Raw genomic sequence first — 23,055 nt, forward strand, 5'->3', positions numbered from 1 at the left:
CACTCTGCCCACGGAGACGGCTCTTGCATCTGTGTTTCCCCAGCCCCACCCCCTCCTCTGCTTCCAGCACCCACCTACCGCAGAGCTGGGCTGTTCCCTCCGAAGTGATCACAGTTCTACAGGGGCTCTGGCTGAAACGAAGGCTCAGAGGCAGTGCGGTGGGGGCGGGGCCTGAGGTCCTGCCTTGGAGATGCAGGTGCTGCCCCGTGCTCAGACCGCACGGCGCAGCACGGCTTGCAGAGGAGCCCGCATGGCCCGTCCACCCCTTTGCTGACTCATGAGCTCCCCCGGGGCTGGTCTCTTTATCTTACTCATCTCTGTGTCCCCTCCACGCTCTGTGCTCATAAATGGATGCTGAGAGAGTAAAAAAACCAAAGACAGAAGAACCCATTTGCGGGCTAAGTAAACACAGATGGGGCATCTGGCTCGTCTGTGACTGGCAGGCCCCCTGCTTCATCCCAGAGTCGCCCTCTGGGCTGATGTGAGGACAGTGTGGTGCAAGGGGCCCAAGGCTTGGAACCTGGAGTCCTGGCTTAGAATCGTGACCCTTCTGCTCCCCAACAGGCTGACCCTGGGCAAGACGACAAGACCTAGGCATCGTGCAGATCCCACACCATCAAGTGCTCCAGACAACTCAGCAGCTTTTCCAAGGGCAAGAAGACCTGCAGGTGGCTTGTGTTGCACTGGGTGGGACACACCAGGGGGCTGCAGGCAGCTCAGTGGTCCCCCATTTGGCAGGGTCAGTGGCCCCCACAGGGGGAGAGGAGAGTAGAAGAGAGCAGATTTCTGGGAAGAGACCAGGAAGCAAGGCTGAGCGGAGGGTGCAGATGCTTGGGCACAAGAAGGCTGGGGAAGCAACCAGAGCCCTTCGGGGTTGGCATCATGGAAGCCTCTGCCTGCAGCACTGGCATCCCACATGAGCTTCAGTTCAAGTCCCGGCTGTTCCACTTCTGACCCAGCTCCCTGCTAATGCACCTGAGAAAGCAGCGGAGGATGGCCCGAATAATAAGTCCCTGCCACCCACATCGGAGACCTGGATGGAGTTCCAGGCTCCTGGCTTTGGCCTGGACCAGCCCCAGCCACTGTATTGCAGTCATTTGGGGAATGAACTGGTGGATGGAAGATCTCTCTTTCTCTCTGTCTCTCTGTCACTCTGCCTTCCAAACAATAAAATAAATAAATCTTGAACAAATTAAATAAAAAGCAATTAGAGCCCTTTCTTGGACAGGCCAGGTCCAGGGCTCCCAGCTTGATGAGACCAGGAAAGAACTCAGGGCAACACAACAGAACAGCAGGTAATTACACATGTCTCCTGTGGCCCGCAGCTGACCTGTCCACCCAGGCACAGGGCTCTGCAGCCGCTGGTGCAACCAGCAATTTACTACCCTTGACTACAGACTACAGACGGCTGACCAGGAGCCTCGGGCAGTGCAGGGGACCTGTAGGTAAGCACAAGACACAGTTGTTGACCGCGGGCCACACAGAAGCTAGGAAGACAGTACAGTTGCCCCCCACCCCGAGTCTGTGGGAGCGTTGGTTCCAGGCTGCCCTGTAGGTACCAAAATGCAGGAATGCTCAAGTCCCATTTATCTGCATGGAACCTACCTATGCCCTCCAGTATACTTGAAATCATCTCCAGATGACTTTTCTTTTCTTTTCTTTTCTTTTCTTTTCTTTCTTTCTTTCTTTTTTTTTTTCTTTTTTTTTTTGACAGGCAGAGTTAGACAGTGAGAGTGAGAGAGAGACAGAGAGAAAGGTCTTCCTTTTTCCGTTAGTTCACTCCCCAAGTAGCTGTTACAGCCAGTGTGTTGCGGCCCTTGCACTGCGCCAATCCGAAGCCAGGAGCCAGGTGCTTCCTCCTGGTCTCCCATGCGGGTGCAGGGCCCAAGAACTTGGGCCATCTTCCACTGCACTCCCGGGCCACAGCAGAGAGCTGGACTGGAAGAGGAGTAACCGGGACAGAACTGACACCCTGACCAGGACTAGAACCCGGGGTGCCAGCGCTGCAGGCGGAAGATTAGCCTAGTGAGCCGCAGTGCCGGCCCAGATGACTTTCAATACCCAAGAGGATAGAAATGCTAAGGAAAAGGTTGTCATACTGTATCGTCCAGGGACCAAGGACAAGGACAAAGTCCGCACGTTTTCCCAAAGGACGCCCCTTTCTCCTGACCAGCGAATGGCTGGATCTGCACAGGGTGAGTTGACGGCCACTAGGTGGTTTACCAAGCAGCGTCAGAGGTGGCAGTGGCCCAGGCGGCGCCTCTCTCCACCTCAGCCGACGAGTGCAGTCTAGGGCATCCACTCTGGAAGCTTCTCAGCCATTCCCCATCTTAGGAATGCCCCCCCCCCCCCCCGCCCCGCAAGTGCTAACTCATGCTCCTAGGCGTGGCTCCGTCCCAGGCGAGGGCTCCGACCTCAGTAGCCTGCTCTGCATCCTTCTGCCCTTAGTAATTATCCCATAACCCAGGAACACGTCTGCCCCTCTGGGGAGGAGCTCACCACACTCCTGCCTTCTTCTCCCCGCCCAGACTATAATCATCCTCACTAAGACAGCGCTCCGGGCTCACAAATGCCTTCACGCACGTGGGATTTCACTTAATCCCGGCAATAAACCTGTGAGGGGCGCGTGATCTCTCTTTTACAATAAGGAAACAGAGGCTTAGACAACGTGCTGGCGGCCGCACGACCCACGCACACGCCCGGCTGTAAAACTCAAAACGTCTTCTAGCTCCAGACTCGAAGGCAGAGCCAGGCAGGGACCACATCCAGCGGTGTGACCTCTGCCAAGTTCCTTGACCTCTCCATGCCTCAGTTCCCACACTGTACAGTATGGCTGCTCCCCACCTCATAGGTTCTGGCCAAGATTCAAGAAGGTAATACACTGAAGGGGTTAGAACGGTGTCAAACACTATACTTACGTACAATTATTATTCTACCTTAGCTGATTCTCATGGTCTCCTAACTCATTAAACGTTTTTTTCTCTAACTCATTTTGATATCTCATGATACATTTGATAGGTAGTCATTAAGCCAAATAAGTGTTTGCAGATTGACTAACGTTAGGTTTTAGTCCTGTTCTCTTCTTTTCTCGTTCTTCTGCTCCCTTCATGAGTTTAACAAGGGGCTGGTGCTGTGCTGTAGCAGGTCAAGCCGCTGCCAACAGCGCCGGCACACCATATGGGCACCGGTTTGGGTCCTGGCTGCTCCACTTCAGATCCAGCTCCCTGCTAATGCAATTGGGAAAGCAAAGGAAGACGGTCCAAATCCTTGGTCCCCTGTACCCATGTGGGAGACCTGGAAGAAGCTCCTGGCTCCTGGCTTCAGATTGGCCCAGCTCTGGCTGTTGCAGCCATTTGGGTAGTGAACCAGTGGATGGAAGACCTCTCTCCTCTTTCTCTCTCTCTCCCTCTTTCTCTCCCTGTAACTCTGCCTTTCAAATAAATAAATACATCCTAAAAAAAAAAAAAGATTTCAACAGCCAAAAACTTCTCTTTTCCATCTCAGCTCTACCCAGCACCCTCCAACCCGGATACACATGGCCAAACCTGGCCAACGACAAGTGTTCCATAGAATATAAAATACCAAAGAACGCCGACCAAGCCTGGATAGCACAGGGACGTGCCAGTCACGGCAGGCAACTTCCAGACCTAACTTCCATCACCGCGGCGGCTCAATGTCTTAACATCTACTCCTCTGCCGCTCCAGCTTCTTATGTTTCTGATGCTGTAGAAGACATGGGGTTTCATAAAGTAGCACCTACTATTTTCCCCTTTCATTAAAAAGATGAAATAGGCATGCTGCTTTGCAAGAAGCCTTGGATAAGCAAGACAGAACACCCAAGACTGTAATATAGAAAGCTGCCTGTTTCCAATGGTCCTGACTGTTGGGGTTGGGGTTGGGGTTGGGGTTGGGGTTGGGGTTAGAGTTGGGGTTGGGGTTACAGGGAGAGGAGCAAGCTTGAAGTTGGGTTGGAGGCTGGGAGGCCCTCGACTACTTGTCTCTTCTTTCCTGGGGCACAGAGAAGAAACGGCAGAGATTCTAGAACACTCCAGTGTGAGTGAATGGGATGCCGAACTTATTCAAGATCCCAGCTACGGGGCACTCAGGCCCGCCCTATCTTCTCTATCTTTTCCACGTGGGTGCAGAACGCACAGCAGGAGAGACAGCCTCTGGCAGTGACAGCCCGGACCGGCTCTTCAAAGCCTCCTCTCCCAGAGCCAGGAGAGCAGGGAGCAGATCTGCCCCGACAACTTTGGCGCTCGGGATGAAGAGCGAGCGAGGGCTGTGCCCTGGGAAACAGGTCTCACACACACGCCAAGCATGCGCACCATAAACACCACCACTGCAGTGAGCTCGATCCATATGCCCGGCGTTAAACCCGGAGGTGAAAATGCATTGTGGCTTTTTGTTGATGGCACGGAGGGATTCTGGCTCCAAGCCCTGTCCAGGCAGAAGGAACAGGGCAGCCTGCCTATCAGCCGCAGGCACATCTTGCGGGGAAGAAAAGGCAAAACCCCAAGTCAGAGCTCTGGGCAGCCCTGACCGGCGGAGTTTGTCAGGCCCAGCACTCGGTTCCTGCCCCCTGGTCACGGTCCAGGCCGGGCCACACTCGCATTTCCCACATTCCTGCTCACCAAGCAGACCCCTCCGGCCGGCCACTGAGAGCCAAGCCAGAAGCCCCCGGAGGAATGGGATGCACGGGTGAGGGATGAAGGGGAGGGTGAGGTAAGTGCAAGCCAGAAGCTGGGGGCTTCACTGCCAAGCCCAGCGTCCCGCTCTCCGCTCCCACACTTGCCTGGGTCCCAAGTGTCCCCCCACGCGCCTCCCCTGCCCTTCCATTCCGTAGCCCCTCTCTGGGGGCTCCTGTCCTTCCCGCCTGCCCTGTGTGACCCCTGTCCGGTCCCCTCCCTCTCCAGCCCCCTCCTCCGAGCCCGCCCCTGCCCCTCCTGCCTTTCCCCTCCAGACCACCTGGGATGCCCCCCCCCCCGGGGGTTCTCCAGGACCCGCGCGCCACATGCCTCCGCTCACGGCCGCCTGGTCCCGTCCTCTTCCTGAGCCTCCAAGACCGCTTACTCTCCTCAAAGCACCTCCCGGACACTGCGTCTCTCGGCGTGCCCCCAACGATGCCCCGGGATCCCCCTCGCCGCGTCCTCACCTGAGTCCGCTCGAAGCTCTCGCGCTCCGCCGCCTCCAGCCCCGCGCCCACCCCGCGCCGGCTTAGCACCTTGGGCAGCGGGTTGGGCACCTGCTTCATGGAGCTGGCCATCCGGTCCATGTCGCCGAGAGGAGCAGAGTCAGGGGCCCTCGGCAGCCCCGGGATCCCCACGGCGCCGCACGCCCCGCCCTACCCGCGGGGATCCGGCGCTAACGGGACGACTGGCACCTCCCATTGGCTGGGAGCGCTGCCGGTCTCCTCGAGACCCCGCCCCACCTCGAGAGGCTTCCCCGCCCGCCCCCGCCCCTCCGGAGCCCCTCGGCCCGTCCTGCCCTGCTGGTCCCTCGAGGCGCTCCGTGACTGGCCCGGTGGCCTGTCCATCACCGCGGGCCCGCTGTCCGCTGAGGGGACGGGGCGGGGCCTGGGCGGGCTGCCCTGACCTGCCCTCGCTCGCCCCGCCCCGCCGCCCGGCGCGCCGCTCGCCCCTCCCCCAGCCGGCCGTCCCCGCTCGCCCCGAGCGCGCCGGCCGCCGGAGAGCGCCACCTCAGGCTTCCCGCTCCGGGGGCTGGGCGGGGGCCGGCGGGCCGGGAACTCTGGCCTGCCCAGGGGAACCCAGCCCGCGGGAATAGCCTGTTTACTCGTTTCTGGTGCCTGGGGCGAGAGGGCGCGGGACCGGCGAGCCGGGCGCGGCCCCAAGCCCCGGGCGGCCAGGCTGGGCCAGGGGAGGTCCCGCGTCGGCGTCGGGCCGACCCTCACCCAGCCCCACCCCACCCCCAGCACCCCGTATCCTGAGCCTTCCCGCCCCTCGGTGGTGGTCGCCCAGTCCCCAGCGGACGTCCCGGGACCCCTTTCCAGACCGCTCGTCGTCTGGACCGGCCGGGGGCAGCCCCTGTGGTCACTTTATTCTGGGCCCGGGCGGCCCCTCGCGTCCAGCGTCAGCCCAGGTACGGCCTGGCGCTGGCTAGGGTGGTCCTTGGCCGAGGCGCCCGGGCCGGGCTAGACGAATTCCCTTCGGATGTTTCTGAGAAAAAAAAAAAAATTTTTTTTTTTTTGAAACTGCAAGTGATGGATGAGTGACATCTGTCAACATGAGACAATTAGGGGGCTCGAGCGTATTTTTCGTGTTTTAAAATGAAGAGCGATGGGTAACAACCCATTGAGTAGAGAAGCGAAGGCGCGGGCGTGCGTGTATCCGCGGGTCTAGGGGCGGGGGGGGGGGGCGGAGGCTTTTTGCTGGCAGGTGCGCTCGGTGGCGCCCGCATCTTGGGGGCCGGATTACGGGGGCGAAATGGGAGGGAGGGGACCGACGGGGAGGCTCCCGCAGATGGAGAAACACAAGGCGGGCCTGAAAGGGAGGGAAGTCCTGCCCCGTGGGAGTGTTGCGACTCAGGCTTGGACTTGGGGATGGGGGTGGGGTCCAGGGTGATACCAAAATTCCTGCCCTGGAAGGATTTAAGAGTGGCAGCGTGGTGGGAGGGGCCGTGCCTCTGAGGCTGCGATGTCATAGCAGGGAGTGGATCGGGTTTCACCCCTTTCCCCAAATTTACCTGGGAGGCTGTAGTGTGGCTTCCCCTCGCAGTCCTCTGGGGAGGGTGAGATGTCCTGTAATTTCCTGGCTTTTGCATCGGGGAAGAGGGAGAGGCCGGGAACTGAGTAGGGGAACAGCCCCGCGTGGAAGCTGGTTGGGGCAGAAGAAGCTTTAGTTTAGCGCCGTGTCAGCGTGCCTGGGGACTTCAGAAAGTTCGTGCGTGGAAAATGGAATTGCAAGATTACTTTGAATGTAAAAAAAAAAGTTGAAATTCACGCATCGTTTTTTTCTGTGAACTGTTCGAAAACAAAATACCCCCCACCCCCAGTGGCTGATGGGCAGCTGGATGGATGGAATCGGGGAGGGCCAGGGTCAAGGGGGCATGGCCATATGGGGGGAGGGGGTCCCTGGGGAGGTGCGTGGGGGGATAGGGGGTCAGGGTCAAGGGGGCATGGCAGTATGGGGGGAGGGTCCCTGGGGAGGTGTGGGGGGGTGGGGGGCAGGGTCAAGGGGGCATGGCAGTATGAGGGGGAGGGGTTCCTGGGGAGGTGCGTGGGGGGGATGGGGGGTCAGGGTCAAGGGGGCATGACAGTATCGGGGGAGGGTCCCTGGGGAGAGGGTCCCTGGGGAGGTACATCCGTTCCGTGTTGGGAGATTGAGAGATAGATGGGGTGGGGAGTTGAGTTGGGACTCTGAGGGTCTGTATTGGAGTTGTGGCTGGAAGAGACTGCCCATTCAAAGGACTCACAAGAGTTTAAGGTACTGAGTTCAACGTTGTGACCCGGTTAATTAAGGGAGTCCACCAGGGCATGTCACACACCAGGGAAGCTGTTCCCACCTCTAGACCTGAAGGGGCAGAAGCAGGGGAGGTCTGTCCTGGAACTGGCTGGGGGCTCCAGACCCCTGCTGCCTGCGGGGGGCTGTGGCCTTAGGTGGCGCCACAGTGGCCTGGCAGGGAGGCAGCTCAGGGATGAATACCCCCATCTTCTCTCCGTGGCTCTTCACGGATTTCCTGCTGGTGCCTCCCATTGGCCAAACCCGGCTGGAAGAGGAGGCAAGAGTGATGCAGTCAGCCCTGCCCTCACCCCTCCTTCCAGGCATAGATTGGGAGGGGCAAACGGAGATCCCCAGCACAGGAGGAAAACCCCAGAGAAACAGACCTAAGATTCCCGGTGACGTTACCTCTGTGTACCCTGTTTTGAGTCCTGCACCTGCCTCGCGCTGTGGACCCAGCTAAAGGAGTGATTTATGGCCCTTGCCCAGATTTTATGGCATCAATAAACATGGGTCCTTTAAACAGGGATTAAGGGATCAGCCTAGTTCTTGTTAGAATAAACTAGAATAGGAATCAGGAATTTGTGGTTTGGAGGCACCCTGTGGGGAAAGACTCAAGCAGGTTACCTTTTTCAGAGTGAGTTAAAAATGAGGCTCTCCCACTTGCCACAGCAGCAAAACCCTTGGCTGAGTGTGAGAGGAACCCTCCCCCAGGATACACCTCCCCACACTCTGCCAGCTGCATTCCACGTTTGCTTTAAATCCCTGCAACCTGGGAGCCACTTGTCTCCTACCTTTGAGGGCTGCCCAGGCTGGGAACATGAAACCCTAATCTGAGGGTCCTCCCGCCTCTCTCCCTAAAGGGTAAAAAGTCCCACCTCTCAGCTGGTTTAGGTCTGATGCAGCGTCTGGAGGGAGGTACTGTAAGCTGATCACACAGTTCCCACATGTTCCTGGAGCCCAGTCATACATTTATTTTTTTCACAGCTGTAATGAGACATATTCAGCCCCGTGTATGTATGTATGTATGTATTTATTTATTTTTATTTGACAGATAGACAGTGAGAGAGAGAAAAAGAGAGAAAGATCTTCCTTCCATTGGTTCACCCCCCAAATCGCCACTACGGCTATGGCCAGAGCTATGCCGATCCGAAGCCAGAAGCCGGGTACTTCCTCCTGCTCTCCCAAGTGGGTGCAGGGCCCAAGCACCTGGGCCATCCTCCACTGCCTTCCCAGGCCAGAGCAGAGAGCTGGACAGGAAGAGGAGCAACCGAGACTAGAACCTTGCGCTCATATGCCGGTGCCACAGGTGGAGGATTAATCAAGTGAGCCATGGCGCCAGCTCCAGCCCCGTGTATTTAAAGTGTGCAACCTGATGAATAATGACAAACCTAAGTGTGCAACTCCATGGAACCTCACTGCAATAAAGATGCATCTGTCGAGCCGGCGCCGCGGCTCACTAGGCTAATCCTCCGCCTAGCGGCGCCGGCACACCGGGTTCTAGTCCCGGTCGGGGCGCCGGATTCTGTCCCAGTTGCCCCTCTTCCAGGCCAGCCCTCTGCTGTGGCCAGGGAGTGCAGTGGAGGATGGCCCAGGTGCTTGGGCCCTGCACCCCATGGGAGACCAGGAGAAGCACCTGGCTCCTGGCTCCTGCCATCAGATCAGCGCGGTGCGCCGGCCGCAGCACGCCGGCCGCGGCAGCCATTGGAGGGTGAACCAACGGCAAAGGAAGACCTTTCTGTCTGTCTCTCTCTCTCACTGTCCACTCTGCCTGTCAAAAAAAAAAAAAACAAAAAAAAAAAGATGCATCTGTCAGTCACGGACGCTTCCTCCTGCCCCTGGCAGTTCATCCCCAGCTCCCCAAACCCAGTGCCCGGGGCAGCTCAGAGCTGTTTTCGGCCACTGTAGATTGGTTTGCACTTTTCCAGGATTTTGTATAAATGGACGCATGCAGTTTTTGTTTCTGACTCTTTCCACTAAGAATAGTTTATTCCTAAGTGCATCTACATTGTCACGTGTATTTATAGCTTATTCATTTTATTGCCCAGTAGTATTCTAGAGTATGGATATCCCTCAATTTGTTTATTCTTTAACCAGCACGTGGCCATTTCGGTTGTTGCCAGTTTTTTACTGTTACAAAAAAAAAAAAAGCAGCTATAAATAAGCATGTCTTTGCATGTACATATACTTTGATTTCTCTTGGGTGAATACCTACGATGGTAGTGACTGGGTTTCATGGGAGGTGGGTGTGTGAGAAGTTGCCGAGTTGCTTTCTGAAATGGTTTTCTTGTTTTCCACTCCCACAGTCCGCGTACGAGAGTGCCAGTTGCTTCATATCCATGTCCACCTTGCTGCGGTCAGTCTTCCGCTTGGGTGAGTGTCTGTGATGGGATCTCACTGCTGTTTCAGTTTGCGCTTTCCCAATAACTAATAATGTTGAATGTTTTTTCATCTGCTTGTGTGACAGCTACATATTCTCTGTGGGGAAATGTTCATGTCTTTTGCCCATTTTTTAAAACCTTTTTATTATGAAATAATATAGACTTTCAGAAGAGTTGCAAGACAAAGAGTTTCTGTGTACCCTGTAGTTTCTTCTGATATTAACAATCTTGCATGACCATTAAAACTAAGGGATTAACATTGGTTGGCCGGCGCCGCGGCTCACTAGGCTAATCCTCTGCCTAGCGGCGCCGGCACACCGGGTTCTAGTCCCGGTAGGGGCACTGGATTCTGTCCCGGTTGCCCCTCTTCTAGGCCAGCTCTCTGCTGTGGCCAGGGAGTGCAGTGGAGGATGGCCCAAGTGCTTGGGCCCTGCACCCCATGGGAGACCAGGATAAGTACCTGGCTCCTGCCATTGGAGCAGTGCGGTGTGCTGGCCGTGGCGGCCATTTGAGGGTGAACCAACAGCAAAGGAAGACCTTTCTCTCTGTCTCTCTCTCTCACTGTCTAACTCTGCCTGTCAAAAAAAAAAAAAAACAAAAAACAAAAAACAAAAAAAAACACATTGGTGCCATACCACAGAGGTGATGGTGCCCTCTGGGCCTGTCCTATCAGGGTTGCTTTCTATATGTTTTATTACCAATGGTGTTAGCCTCAGTCACTTGGTCAGGGTGCTGTCTGCCATGTTTCTCTGTAGTGAAATGTTCTCCACTTTGTAAGTAAGAGCCATGGTCAGAAGCCAGGGCAGAGCCAGACAGGCGGCGTGGAGAGACAGCATTGAACGAGCCAGCTGGTGGACCAGGGCTGAGCATCTGCAGGGCAGGCTGACCCCACTGGATGCCAGCAGAGTCTGCCATTGACCAGGACAGGGACTACTGAGGGAGAAAGATAATGCGTTCACTTGTGGACAGATGCCGCATAGAGCTGTCCATCAGGCAATCGGAACATCTGGGGGGCTACCAGAGCTGAGATGTCAGTGTGTGGAGTCCTCACGGAGGTGAGAGGTGAGGCTCTGAGCCTGGGTTAGGGACAGGAGGACCCAGGATGGAGACTTGGAGCTGGCCACAGGCTGGGAGAAATACCTTCAAAACATGCACCCAGCCAAGCATACATATCTGGAATAGACCGGGTATGTGTAATTAAATTTACCTTTTTTTTTTTTTATTTCTGAGAGGAGGAGAAAGAAAGAGAGTGTACACCCTCTCCCATCCATTGGTTCACTCCCCCCGAAATCTGCAAACTCCCCCCAAAAACCTGGTGCTGGAGCCAGGAAGTCAAACCCGTCCTTTCGCGTAGGTAGCAGGGACACAGTTATTTGAGCCAGCACCCACTGCCTGCCAGGGTCTGCACTGAAGGGAAGCAGAGATGGGACATGAACCCAGGCACTCCCACACAGGACACGGGGATCTTCACTGACGTCTCCATCACTAGGCCAAACGCCTGCCCCAGTTTACCTGCTTTCAATTATTCACACAGGTCAAGACAATGAAGGCACAGGAGCAGGGTGCAGGGCGCCAAGTCGGGGAGGCTCAGCTCCACCCTACTCAGGTTTCACCTTGACCATGATAAGAAACGTGCATGAAAACAGTCAAAGAAGGGAAGGCAGAGAAGCGGAGAGCCAGCAGATTGCTGTGTGCTTAATGCCCCGCAGTGGGGCAGCGGGAGCAGAAGGCCTGGGAACAGTGTCAGAGGCCGCAGAGAGCCCAGGGAAGACAGCAGAGGACCCAGAGCAATTTGAGTCAACGTCTGGATCCCTTGAAGTTGGAGGGCACCCAAGGCCACCCTCAGGTTTACTGATTCTCCGGAAGCACTCAGAGAGGCGCTGGAAGCCGTTACAGTCAGGGTTACAGTTCATCACAGAGAAAGGATGCAGCCTAAAATCAGCCCAGGGGAGAGACTCATGGAGGGGGGAGGTCTGCACTCTGGCATAGCGGGTAAAGCCGCCGCCTGCAGTGCCAGCATCCCATATGGATGCCAGTTCAAGTCCCAGCTGCTCCACTTCTGATCCAGCTCTCTGCTGTGGCCTGGGAAAGCAGAAGATGGCCCAGGTCCTTGGGCCTCTACACCCGTGCGGGAGACCTGGAAGAAGCTCCTGGATCCTGGCTTCAGATTGGCTCAGCTCCGGCCATTGCGGCCATGTGGAGAGTGAACCAGCAGATGGAAGGTGGAAAACCTCTCTCTCTCTCTCTCTCTCTCTCTCTCTCTCTCTCTGCCTCTCTGTAACTCTACCTTTCAAATAAATAAATAAATCTTTAAAAAATAAAAAAGAGACTCATGGGATGGAACCTGGAGGGGTTCCATGTGCAGAAATTCCAGTTGCCCTTTCCCACCAGCAGGGGCAGCATTGCCGTCCCCCCAGCCATGGTGTGTGACAGGCCAGCCTGAGCCCAGCCATGGACTCCATTCCTGTGGCTGACCTTTAGTGCCCTGTCCCTCCAGAGGCTGAGCTGATACTGTGTGGTCCAAAGCAAGGTTGGCCCACATGGGGAATTCAGAAATGAGGTCAGCAGAGGAATTCCCACTCTGTCTTTTCACCATTGTTTTACTGACTTAGGAGGAAGCTTGCTGCCATGTTGTGGGCACTCAGCGGCCCAGGGGGATGCCCAGACTGCAGGGAACCAGGGCCTCCTGCCAGTAGCCATGTGGATGAGGGAGCCACTTCAGGCTATCAGATGGTCGCAGCTCCTGTGCACATGTGGAATGAGGAACCTCTAAGCCGGAGGCACTTAGCTCAGCTGTGAGGGGACTTCAGAAAGCTCATGGGAAAGGGGAGATAAAAGAGGATCATTTTGGTGTTAAAAATGCATACATAGTTTTTTTCAGATTACACATTGTGCATTAACTTTTAAAGTCACTTCCTTCCCCCATATTCCCAAATTCCTGACCCACAGAACCTGTCAGATAGCAGACATTTTGTTGTTTCAGTCACTAGGATTTAGAGCAAAAGATAGCCAGTCTAGTGCAGGAGCAGAAGCCACACAAAAGGTCTTTTTTTTTTTTTTTTTTTTTTTTTTTTTTTAATATTTATTTGAAAGCAGAGGCTGGCGCCGCGGCTCACTAGGCTAATCCTCCGCCTGTGGCACCGGCACACCGGGTTCTAGTGCCAGTCAGGGCGCTGGATTCTGTCCTGGTCGCTCGTCTTCCTGTCCAGCTCTCTGCTGTGGCCCAGGAGTGCAGTAGAGGATGGCCTGGGTGCTTAGGCCCTGCACCCGCATGGGAGACCAGGAGAAGCACCTGGCTCCTGGCTTTGGATCAGCGCAGCGGCCACTGGGTGGGTGAACCAACGGAAAAGGAAGACCTTTCTCTCTGTCTCTCTCACTGTCCATTCTGCCTGTCAAAAAATAAATAAATAAAAAGAAAAAGAAAGCAGAGAGAGAGAGAGAGAGAGAGAGAATGCTCCCATTGATTCACTTCCCAAATGCCCACAATTGCCAGGGTGGGGACAGGCCAAAGCTGGGAGCCGAGAACCAAGTTGAGGTCTGCAATGAGGGTGGCAGGAGCCCGGTCACTTGGGTCATCACTGCCACCTCCCAGGGTCTGCATTAGCGGGAAGCTGGAGTCGGGAATCAAGCCCGGGTGCTGAGGTGTGCAATGTAGGCATCTTAATGGCTAGGCTAACACAGCTACCCAAGAAGTGCAGATGCCTCTTGAGAGAGAGACTCAGGATAAACAGGACAGTGAGAGCTGCTGGCTTTCCTAACGCCCTCTCTTGAAGGAGCCTCAGGCGTTTGCAGCAGACAAGGAAGGTGATGTCAGGTCTGGAACTTTCCCAGCACCCAGCGCACGGCCGTTCCCTCCTCGGATGAGTGAGGCTGCACAGTTGGGGAACGCACGGCCAACCTGGGGCCGTGTGCCAGAATCACTTGCCAACTACCTACTAATCACTTGACCCCTCGGCCCCTCCACTTCCTTATCTGTGAGATGGGGATTTAGCTTAATTCCTACCTCAGTCCACCGATGGGCTGAAGGCAATTATGTCGGAATTGCCCGGGAGGGTCTGTTTTCTGCTGCTATAGGAGAATGCCACAGACTGGGTAGTTTATAAAGAAAAGAAGGGCTGGGAAGGCCGTGTAAGGTGGTGCGTGGCGAGGGCCTCCCTGCTGCTGCACAGCGTGGTGCCAGGTGCCCCACGGCAGCAAGTGTGCATGCTCCTGTCTCCCTCCCTCTTCTGAGAGACCCGCTGACCTATTGTAACCCTAATTGCCTCCCAGAGCCCCTACCTTAAAATGCCATCAATCTAGGACTTCAGGGAGCAAAGTTTCAGCTTATAAACTTTTGGAGGCATATTTAGACCTTAGCAGTTCTTCCCCACCCCACCCCGACTTCTTTTAGTTTTTTTTTTTTAACAATTATAATGTATAGAGTTTTAGAATATCAGATGACTCTCTTAAGCTAATAACAACAAAATAAAAAGCAGCCTCCTCCTTCCGCCCCTCCTTTCCAATGCTCACTTTCCCGCGTCACCCACTTTGGGTGCTGTATCCCTTGGAAGCTGCAGGAATTCCACAAACATTGCATTTGCACTTCCCTTACCTGGTACATTTTTAATTCTTTAAAAAGCAATGATGAGGGCTGGTGCCGCAGCTCAATAGGCTAATCCTCCGCCTTGTGGTGCCGGCACACCCGGTTCTAGTCCCGGTCGGGGCACCGGATTCTGTCCCTGTTGCCCTTCTTCCAGGCCAGCTCTCTGCTGTGACCTGGGAGTGCAGTGGAGGATGGCCCAAGTGCTTGGGCCCTGCACCCCATGGGAGACCAGGATAAGCACCTGGCTCCTGCCTTCAGATCAGCGCGGTGCGCCGGCCACAGCGTGCCGGCCACGGCAGCCACTGGAGGGTGAACCAATGGCAAAAGGAAGACCTTTCTCTCTGTCTCTCTCTCACACAGTCCACTCTGCCTGTCAAAACAAAACAAAACCAAAAAGGCAATGACGAGGCGCCATGGCTCACTAGGCTAATCCTCTGTCTGTGGCGCCGGCACCCCGGGTTCTATTCCCAGTTGGGGGGCCGGATTCTGTCCCAGTTGCTCCTCTTCCAGTCCAGCTCTCTGCTGTGGCCCGGGAGTGCAGTGGAGGATGGCCCAAGTGCTTGGGCACTGCACCCTCATAGAAGACCAGGAAGAAGCACCTGGCTCCTGGCTTCGGATTGGTGCAGTGCACTAACTGTAGTGGCCATTTCGGGGGGTGAACCAATGGAAGGAAGACCTTTCTCTCTCTCTCTCTCTCTCACGGTCTAACTCTGCCTGTAAAAAAAAAAAAAAAAAAAAAAGGCAATGACAAAAGCAACACCTCACCAAAAGGAATGCTACACCAGACTTTGATACATAGGAGTTCACTGACTTTGTACTAATTTCACTTATGAAGCTGAAATCATTGAATCTCAGTTATACTTGGATTTTGCATTATAGTTCCCTGTAAGAGTTTATTTTTTGGGGAAAAAAAAGTTCCTTGATTTTAAAAAAGAATGAAAACCACTGAGATAATGTTTTGGCACGTGCTTTGTTTGCCTCCTGTGCTAAGGAGAGTGTCCCTGACCTTCTGAGGGAGGGCAGCAGCCTCCTTGAGAGCCCAGCACGGCGGGCTCAACGGAGGGACTTCTGGTCCACCCACTCCTGCAGCCTTGCTTTGGGGAGGTGGAGTCAACTCGTGCCAACCAAATCTTAAAAGTGCAGGACCTCCGATTTCCTGCTTCCTGCTCTCCCACTCCTTCAAGAGGGGTCAGTGGGGAACTGATCTTCCCTGGGCACCCACCCCTCCCTCCAGACTCAGAGGGTCTTGCCCACTGGAAGGCAAGTGGGATGCCCTGCTCTGACTTCATCAGGAGGGGCCAAAGGAGATCCTGGCCCAGCAGGAACAGGTCCACCCTCCCTGGCAGAGATAGAGATTGAGACTTGCAGATGGGGGCCAAGACCACCCCTCCCAGGCCCGCTTATCCTGCATCTCGGGGCCAGCAGGGAGCCCCGTGTGCTCTGAGCAAGCTGGCTGCCCACCTACCCCCACCTTGTGCCTAGAGTGCACCAGGGCTACTCTCAGTAGGCCCTGGCCCCTGTAACGTGAGTAGCCCCGAGGAGCCCAGACTCCCAGCTTGCTATTTCTCAGCCCCAGTCGCCTTTTATGCATCATACAGTTTCCTTATCCATCACATTCCTTGCTTATCATCTGTGTTCCCCGCTAAAATGTGATCTCGTGAGGAGACAAGGGTTTTCTGCTTTTTATTCATGTCTCAACATCTAGAAAAGAGCTGGGCATATAGTAAGTGCTCAGTAGACATTCATTGAATGGATAGGCAGACTATTACCACGTGAGAGGGCCTAAAGCTCATCTTGTCCAGCTCATCTCATTGCAACAAGAACAAGAACAGTGCGGGTAGGCCTAGCAGTTCAGTCCCTGCCTGGGGTGCTCACATCCCATGCCAGAGTGCCTGGGTAGAGTCCAGGCTAATACACATCCTCAGAGGCAGGAGATCATGGCTGAAATCCTTGGGTTCCTGCCACCCCGAAGGAGTTTCAGGCTCCTGACCCAGCCCTAACTATTGTAGGTATTTGGGGAATGAACCAGCGAATGGAAAATCCGCATCTCTGCATTTCAAATAAAATGAAAATAAATAAATTAAAAGTAACATAAAAAAACAACAAGGGGTCAGCATTGTGGAGCAGCAGGTAAAGCTGCCACCTGAAACCCATACCAGCATCCAATATAGACTCCGGTTGTGTCCTGGCTACTCTACTTCCCAATCCCACTCTCTGCTTGATGGCATAGGAAAAGCAGCAGATGATGGCACAAGTGTTTGGGCCCCTGCCACCCATGTGGGAGACTCAGATGGAGTCTTGGCTGACCCAGTCCAGGATGTCGTGGCCATCTGGGGAGTGAACCAGGCGATGCAGGATTCTCCCTCTGTCCCTCCCTCTCTCTCTCTAACAACAAATTTCATTCATCATTCACTCTGGCTCAGACACCATGCCGTTGGCCTTGTCCGCGTTATCTTCGTGGCCCGCATGGCAACCCGATGAGCTTAGCGTCACTACCATCTCCAATTGCTGGTAGGGAAATGGGGGTTAATGGAGGGTTCAGGTTCCGGAACTTATCTCAGATCACACGGCTGATCAGTGGATCCCAGCCCAGGCTGTCAGCCGGGCTGCCTCCCTGCAGATCATGTGTGCAGCGGGCTGTGTACGAGACATGTTTGCATGTGGAAGGAGCTGTCATTTCACAGAACCCAGAGGCCAACGAAGTGGCCATGACCTGCTTGGTATGGAAACACCCTTAACCAAGCACCTGGGGTTTGCTGGGCTTGCTGGTTGGGAGGAGGCGGGAGGAGCACACAGGCAGCTGCCCAGCCCCTCCCTGGTGGGCAGCTGCCGAGTCAGCCCCTCGGGCCTCCCCGCCAGTGCTGTCTCAGCGCTGATGCACTCAGTGGCTGCCCAGCTGCCCCAGGAGAGCCTTAATGGATCTGTAGAGTCTGTTTCAGCTGAGACAGTGGACGCGTCATGGAGGACACAAGGTCATTACCAATCAGAGCAGGGGTGTGGACAGAAAGTAAGGCAGGCTGGCTTCTCCGGAACCAATCTGTAGCCCTTATCTCCCTAGCCACAGCGTCTGTCTTCTCTGTCCAGATAACCTGTGTGTCTAGAGAGGTCAAAGTGCACCTCTGTACTTGGATTCCTTGCCATCCCCCACAGAACATCCTAGCCTGGGTGTAGGGATCGGAGGGGACTGAAAGGCAGGATCAGGTTTAGACAAAGCTTCCCAGTGGCTTCAAGATGCTTGCTGCCTCTCCTCCGTGTCTCTTGAGAGCAACTGGTGTGGAGTTGCTTCCCTCTTACTTCCTTCTGCCATCGGTACATTGGTATTATGAACTTGCTGTGTGGCAGATATTGGCCCAGGCACAATATCAAAGATACATTAGGCAATTTATAACAGCAGCGGAGGATTTTAGAATAGAACCAAAGCATGTGAGCCCTGGGGGGGAACCAGTAGGAAGCGTGTCCTTGGAATTCAAGCTCTGGGTGGCTCAATAATTCATCACCCCTCACCACCCCTGCCTGTGCCTGTGTGGGGTCCTCAGCATGTCTCCTAGGGCTCATGCAGTGGTCACACTGCCTTGTTAAAATTCTTATCATGGTAAAATACACATAACATAAAATTTGCTATTTTAACCATTTTTTTTTTCAGGCAGAGTGGATAGTGAGAGAGAGAGAGAGAGAGAAAGGTCTTCCTTTTGCCATTGGTTCACCCTCCAATGGCCACCGCGCTGATCCGGCAGGAGCCAGGTGCTTATCCTGGTCTCCCATGGGGTGCAGGGCCCAAGCACTTAGGCCATCCTCCACTGCACTCCCAGACCACAGCAGAAAGCTGGCCTGGAAGAAGGGCAACCGGGACAGAATCCGGCGCCCCGACCGGGACTAGAACCCGGTGTGCCGGCACCGCCGGCGGAGGATTAACCTATTGAGCCGCAGCGCCGGCCTTATTTTAACCATTTTTAAGCATACTATTCTGTGGAATTAAATATGTCCACAATATTGTGCAGCAGTAAGACTATCAATTTTCAGAACTTTTTGTCATCCCAAACAGAAACTTGGTGCCCGTGGATACCATTAATACCCAATAATGCCCCACCTTCCCCTCCCTCCAGCCCCTGGGAGTCGCTCTCCTACTTCCTGCCTGTATGAATTTGCCTGTTCTGGATGCCGCCTACACGTGGAATCCTATTTCTCCTTTTGTGTTGGCTTGAAACTTCACCGTGTCCTCCAGGATCTTTCAATATTGCCAAATGTGTCCATGTGTGCCCTTCTGAAGGGTGACTGATGTCCAGTGTGTGTGTACACAGCATGTTGTTGGCCTTCTGCATTGTGTAGTGGTAGATGTTTATAGTGGTGGGTGCCTTTTGGCTATCGTGACCAGGGCTGCTGTGAACACAGGTGTGGCCCTGATTTGATTGTGTCCCCTAACCTGTTCTCCATGGGAATGTCAGAAATATCCTCCTAAGAAACAGAGTTGACATGGACTCTTCATGGTTTCTTAAAATTCCAAAAAGGGAGTCTCTGTTGCGCACACAGCTGAGCCCAGACGTCTTGGTGCGGCGTGCAAGACTGCCCACGGTTCTTGCTGTTGGCTTCCCTCTGATCTGTCCTTCCCTGTTCTCCAAACACTCCCTGCCCTCACAGGCGCCCCGTGATTCCGCCTGTGCTCTGGCCTCTGCTGGGAATGCCCAGCTCTGCTCACAGATGCGCCGCTCAACTGCGAAGACCCAGCCTAAGAGTCCAGCCTTCCTGGACCCTGAAGGCAGACGAACTCATCTGCAAGCCATGCAGGAGAAGACCTGGGCTCCATCTTAGTCCATTTCATGTCGCTCTAGCAGAATACCTGAGGCTGGGTGACTTGTAAAGTAAAGAGGTCCATCGTCCATCTGGCTCATGACACTGGTGTCTGGAAGCTCCAGACAGCTTGGTGCTGGCCTCCTGGTGAGGCTCCCTTGCTACGTGACAGCGTGGTGGGGACGCAGGGAACTGAGCACGTGCAGAGGGGCACATGTCTGAGCGAGGAAACCAGAGGCCAGGGAGAGCCCAGATTGGCTCTTCTTGGGGTCACCCACTCTTGGGGGAACTAATCCACTCCCACCGGACCTGAGCCACTGTTTGTCAGAGCTTTAATCCAGTCATGGGGATGGATCCCCCATGAACTAATGACCTCTCTCTGGTCCCACCTCTGAAAGGTCCCACCTTCCACACCGGGACCAGTTTCTGGCCCATGAACTTTTGGGAGACAGTCAAACCATTTGCAAACCGTGCAGGGTCTGAGATGCTACAGTGGCAGTGGGAATTCCCACCCTGATCTCATTAGCAGAATGATTTTGGGCACATTTCTTAACTTATCTGAATCTCTTTTGTTCATCCCTAAAATGTGTCATTGAAAGATAATTTTTAGAAAAAGGCAAAATCGTGGCTTTCACACAGCTATAAAAATGAAGATGTGTTAAAGAATTCATGTTACTCATCATGAGTAAGCCAGGCAAAAGTTAACAACTGGTGCAAAAGAGAATGAGAAGAGATACATTTATAGATCAGGAATATGGGGATGAATGTGCAAAATTGGTTATTCCTCAAAGAAGGGAGGAGACACCATTGAACCTCTATCAGAACAGAACCCACAGAACAGTACCCACAGCTGGCGCTGTGGTGTAGCGGGTAGAGCTGCCACATGCAGTGCCGGCATCCCATATGGGCGCTGGTTCAAATCCCAGCTGCTCCACTTCCAATCCAGCTCTCTGCTATTGCCTGGGAAAGCAATAGAAGATGGCTCAAGTCCTTGGGCCCCTGCACCCACGTGGGAGATCCGAGGGAAGTTCCTGGCTCCTGGCTTCATATCAGCGCAGCTCCGGCTGTTGTGGTCAATTGGGGGAGTGAATCAATGCATGAAAGACCTCTCTCTCTGTAACTCTGACTTTCAAAATAAATAAATAAATCTTTAAAAAATAAACAGAATCCATGTATCCATCAGTTACAACTTGGATCTGTAGAAGTTGCCATAGAATCAGAACCTGGGGAGATGGAATGCCGTGAGTTAGACAGTGCCTAGCATTTGAGTACAAGTATTTCTCTACTTGTCCTTCGTCCTCCCTGAGGCCCCCTTGTGGTTGAGTGGGGCCTGGCAACTGGACATGTAAAAGGGAGTTGTGGGTTCCAACTCTATTTCTTTTTTTTATTTTATTTTTTAAAATATTTTTATTTATTTATTTGAAAGAGTTACACAGAGAGAGGAGAGTCAGAGAGAGAGAGAGAGAGAGAGGTCTTCCATCCGATGTTTCACTCTCCAATTGGCCGCAAATGGCTGGAACTATGCCGATCTGAAGCCAGAAGCCAGGAGCTTCTTCTGGGTCTCCCACATGGGTGCAGGGGCCCAAGGACTTGGGCCATCTTCTACTGCTTTCCCAGGCCATAGCAGAGAGCCAGATCGGAAGAGGAGCAGCTGGGAATAGAACTGGCACCCATATGGGTTGCCAGCACTTCAGGCCAGGGTGTTAACCCACTGAGCCACAGCGCCAGACCCAGGGACTCTACTTCAACCATAGCATTTTGTTGCTCATGCAGAGATTTTGTTTGCTTGTTTTTTTAAAGATTTATTTTTATTTATTTGAGTTCCAGAGAGAGGTGGAGCCAGAGAGAGAGAGAGAGAGAGGTCTGCCATCCGCTGGTTCACTCCCCAAATGACCGCAATGACCAGAGCTGAGGTGATCCGAAGCCAGGAGCCAGGAGCTTCTTCCAGGTCTTGCATGCAGTTGCAGGGACCCAAGGACTTGGGCCATCTTCTACTGCTTTCACAGGCCATACAGAGAGCTGGATGGGAAGAGGACTGGAAGAGGAGCAGCCCATATGAGATGCCAGCACCACAGGCAGAGGATTAATCTACTGCTCCACAGCACTGGCCCTGCTTGTTTGTTTTTTAAAAGACTTATTTATTTGAGAGGTAGAGTTACAGAGAGAGGGAAAGACAGAGAGAAAGATCTTCCATCCACTGGTTGACTCCCCAAATGGCTGAAGTGGCCAGAGCTGATCCTAGCTGAAGACATGAACCAGGAGTTTCTTCCAGGTCTCCCATGTGGCTGCAGGGGCCCAAGCACTTGGGCCATCTTCCACTGCTTTCCCTGGCCATAGTAGAGAGCTGGATCAGAAGTGGAGCAGCTGGGACACGAACAGGCACACTTATAGGATGCCAGCACCTCATGTGGAGTCTTAGCCTACCAAGCCTCAGCACCAGTCCCAGTGTTTGCTTGCTTGCTTGCTTCTTTTTTTAACCATACTACTGCAGTCTTCAAAGTGTAGTTGCAATGGAAGCTGTGTTCGCCTAGATTCCTTAGTGACCACGTGAGCAAAGCTACCTGCCCACTGTGATGGACATGCAGGCTGAGTGGACACACGCTGAGAAGTGGGCATGTTTGTTCAGCAGCATAACTGAATGATTCCAAAACTCTTCACAAAGGGCCTGGAATATGGAAGTTACACAATCCCCACTTTTACATTCACTTTTACATGGCATTATAATACTGTGTTTCTCCATTTGTATTTCTTGCTGGAATCTGAGTGCTCCAAGGCTAAGGTCCATAATCTGTTGCACTTTACATTCTTAAGTATCCTCTGATCATTCAGTGATGCTTAAATGTTTATAGGAAAGAATCAGTCAAGTATGTATTGAAACAGAGTTCTTGCCAGTGCCGTGGCTCACTTGGCTAATCCTCCACCTGCGGCATTGGCACCCCGGGTTCTAGTCCCAGTTGGGGCACCGGGTACTAGTTCCAGTTGCTCTGCTTCCAGTCCAGCTCTCTGCTGAGGCCTGGGAAGGCAGTGGGGGATGGCCCAGGTGCTTGGGTCCCTGCATCCCATGGGAGACCGGGAGGAAGCACCTGGCTCCTGGATTTGGATCAGTGCTGCGCCAGTTGTGGTGGCTATTAGGGGAGTGAACCAATGGAAGGAAGACCTTCCTCTGTCTCTCACTGTCTATAACTCTCTCTGTGTCTCTCTCTCTCACTGTCTAACTCTGCCTGTCAAAAAAAAAAAAAAAAAAAAAAAGAAATAGAGTTCTGCCACTTGAATTAGCTTAAAATTTTTGGAGCCTTAGATTTTTTTTAGTCTGTAAATTGGGGAAAAAATTCTTGATGGAATTTTAAGGATGAAAAAAAAAAAGAGCATGAAGATAGGTACTTTGGTCTGAATGTGTTCCCCCAAATTCACATGCTGGAAACATGATCCCCAATGCAACAGTGTTGGGAGGTGGGCCCCTTGGGAAGTGTCACCCTCATGAGTGGATTAATGCCACTGTCAGACAGCTCGTGGGAGTGGGTTTGCTCTTCCTGGCTCTTTCTTCCATTTCTTGCATGTGAGGCTGCAGCAGGACAGTCCGTTCCAGATGCCAGCACCCTGATTCTGGGCTCCCCGATCCTCAGAACTGTGAAAAGTAAATTTCCGTTCTTCATAAATTACCATGGAATTCTGTTAGAGCAGCCCAAATGGACCAAGACAAAATGGAAACACTTTATGAATTTTAAAACTGTGTACATGTGCAAGAGATCATTACAAATGCATGACACCAAAACCAAAGTTGGGAGTGACTGAGCTCAAAGAAGGACTACACCTTGAGATTTTGAGACTTAAAGATCCCAAGGTTGAAGGA

At 53.6% G+C, this 23,055-nt stretch overlaps 1 protein-coding gene and 1 long non-coding RNA gene across 2 annotated transcripts in view; one reads left to right on the top strand and one right to left on the bottom strand.

The window, feature by feature from the left end:
• Positions 1–5,352, bottom strand: part of HIP1 (huntingtin interacting protein 1) — a 139,577-nt gene extending 134,225 nt beyond the window's left edge. Inside the window, exon 1 of the mRNA XM_051835462.2 lies at positions 5,156–5,352. Within this exon, the coding sequence (XP_051691422.2) occupies positions 5,156–5,275 (120 nt within the window). The 5' untranslated portion in view covers positions 5,276–5,352. The remainder of the gene's footprint in view (positions 1–5,155) is intronic.
• Positions 5,353–5,656: 304 nt separating this feature from the next.
• LOC127488044 (uncharacterized) lies at positions 5,657–12,089 on the top strand. The gene is made up of 3 exons (XR_007915439.2): positions 5,657–6,099; positions 9,764–9,830; positions 11,373–12,089. It is a non-coding gene; the product is annotated as an uncharacterized lncRNA (long non-coding RNA).
• The last annotated feature ends 10,966 nt before the right edge of the window (positions 12,090–23,055 follow it).

The sequence above is a fragment of the Oryctolagus cuniculus genome, chromosome 19 (genome assembly GCF_964237555.1).
Source record: "Oryctolagus cuniculus chromosome 19, mOryCun1.1, whole genome shotgun sequence".
Lineage (NCBI taxonomy): Eukaryota > Metazoa > Chordata > Mammalia > Lagomorpha > Leporidae > Oryctolagus > Oryctolagus cuniculus.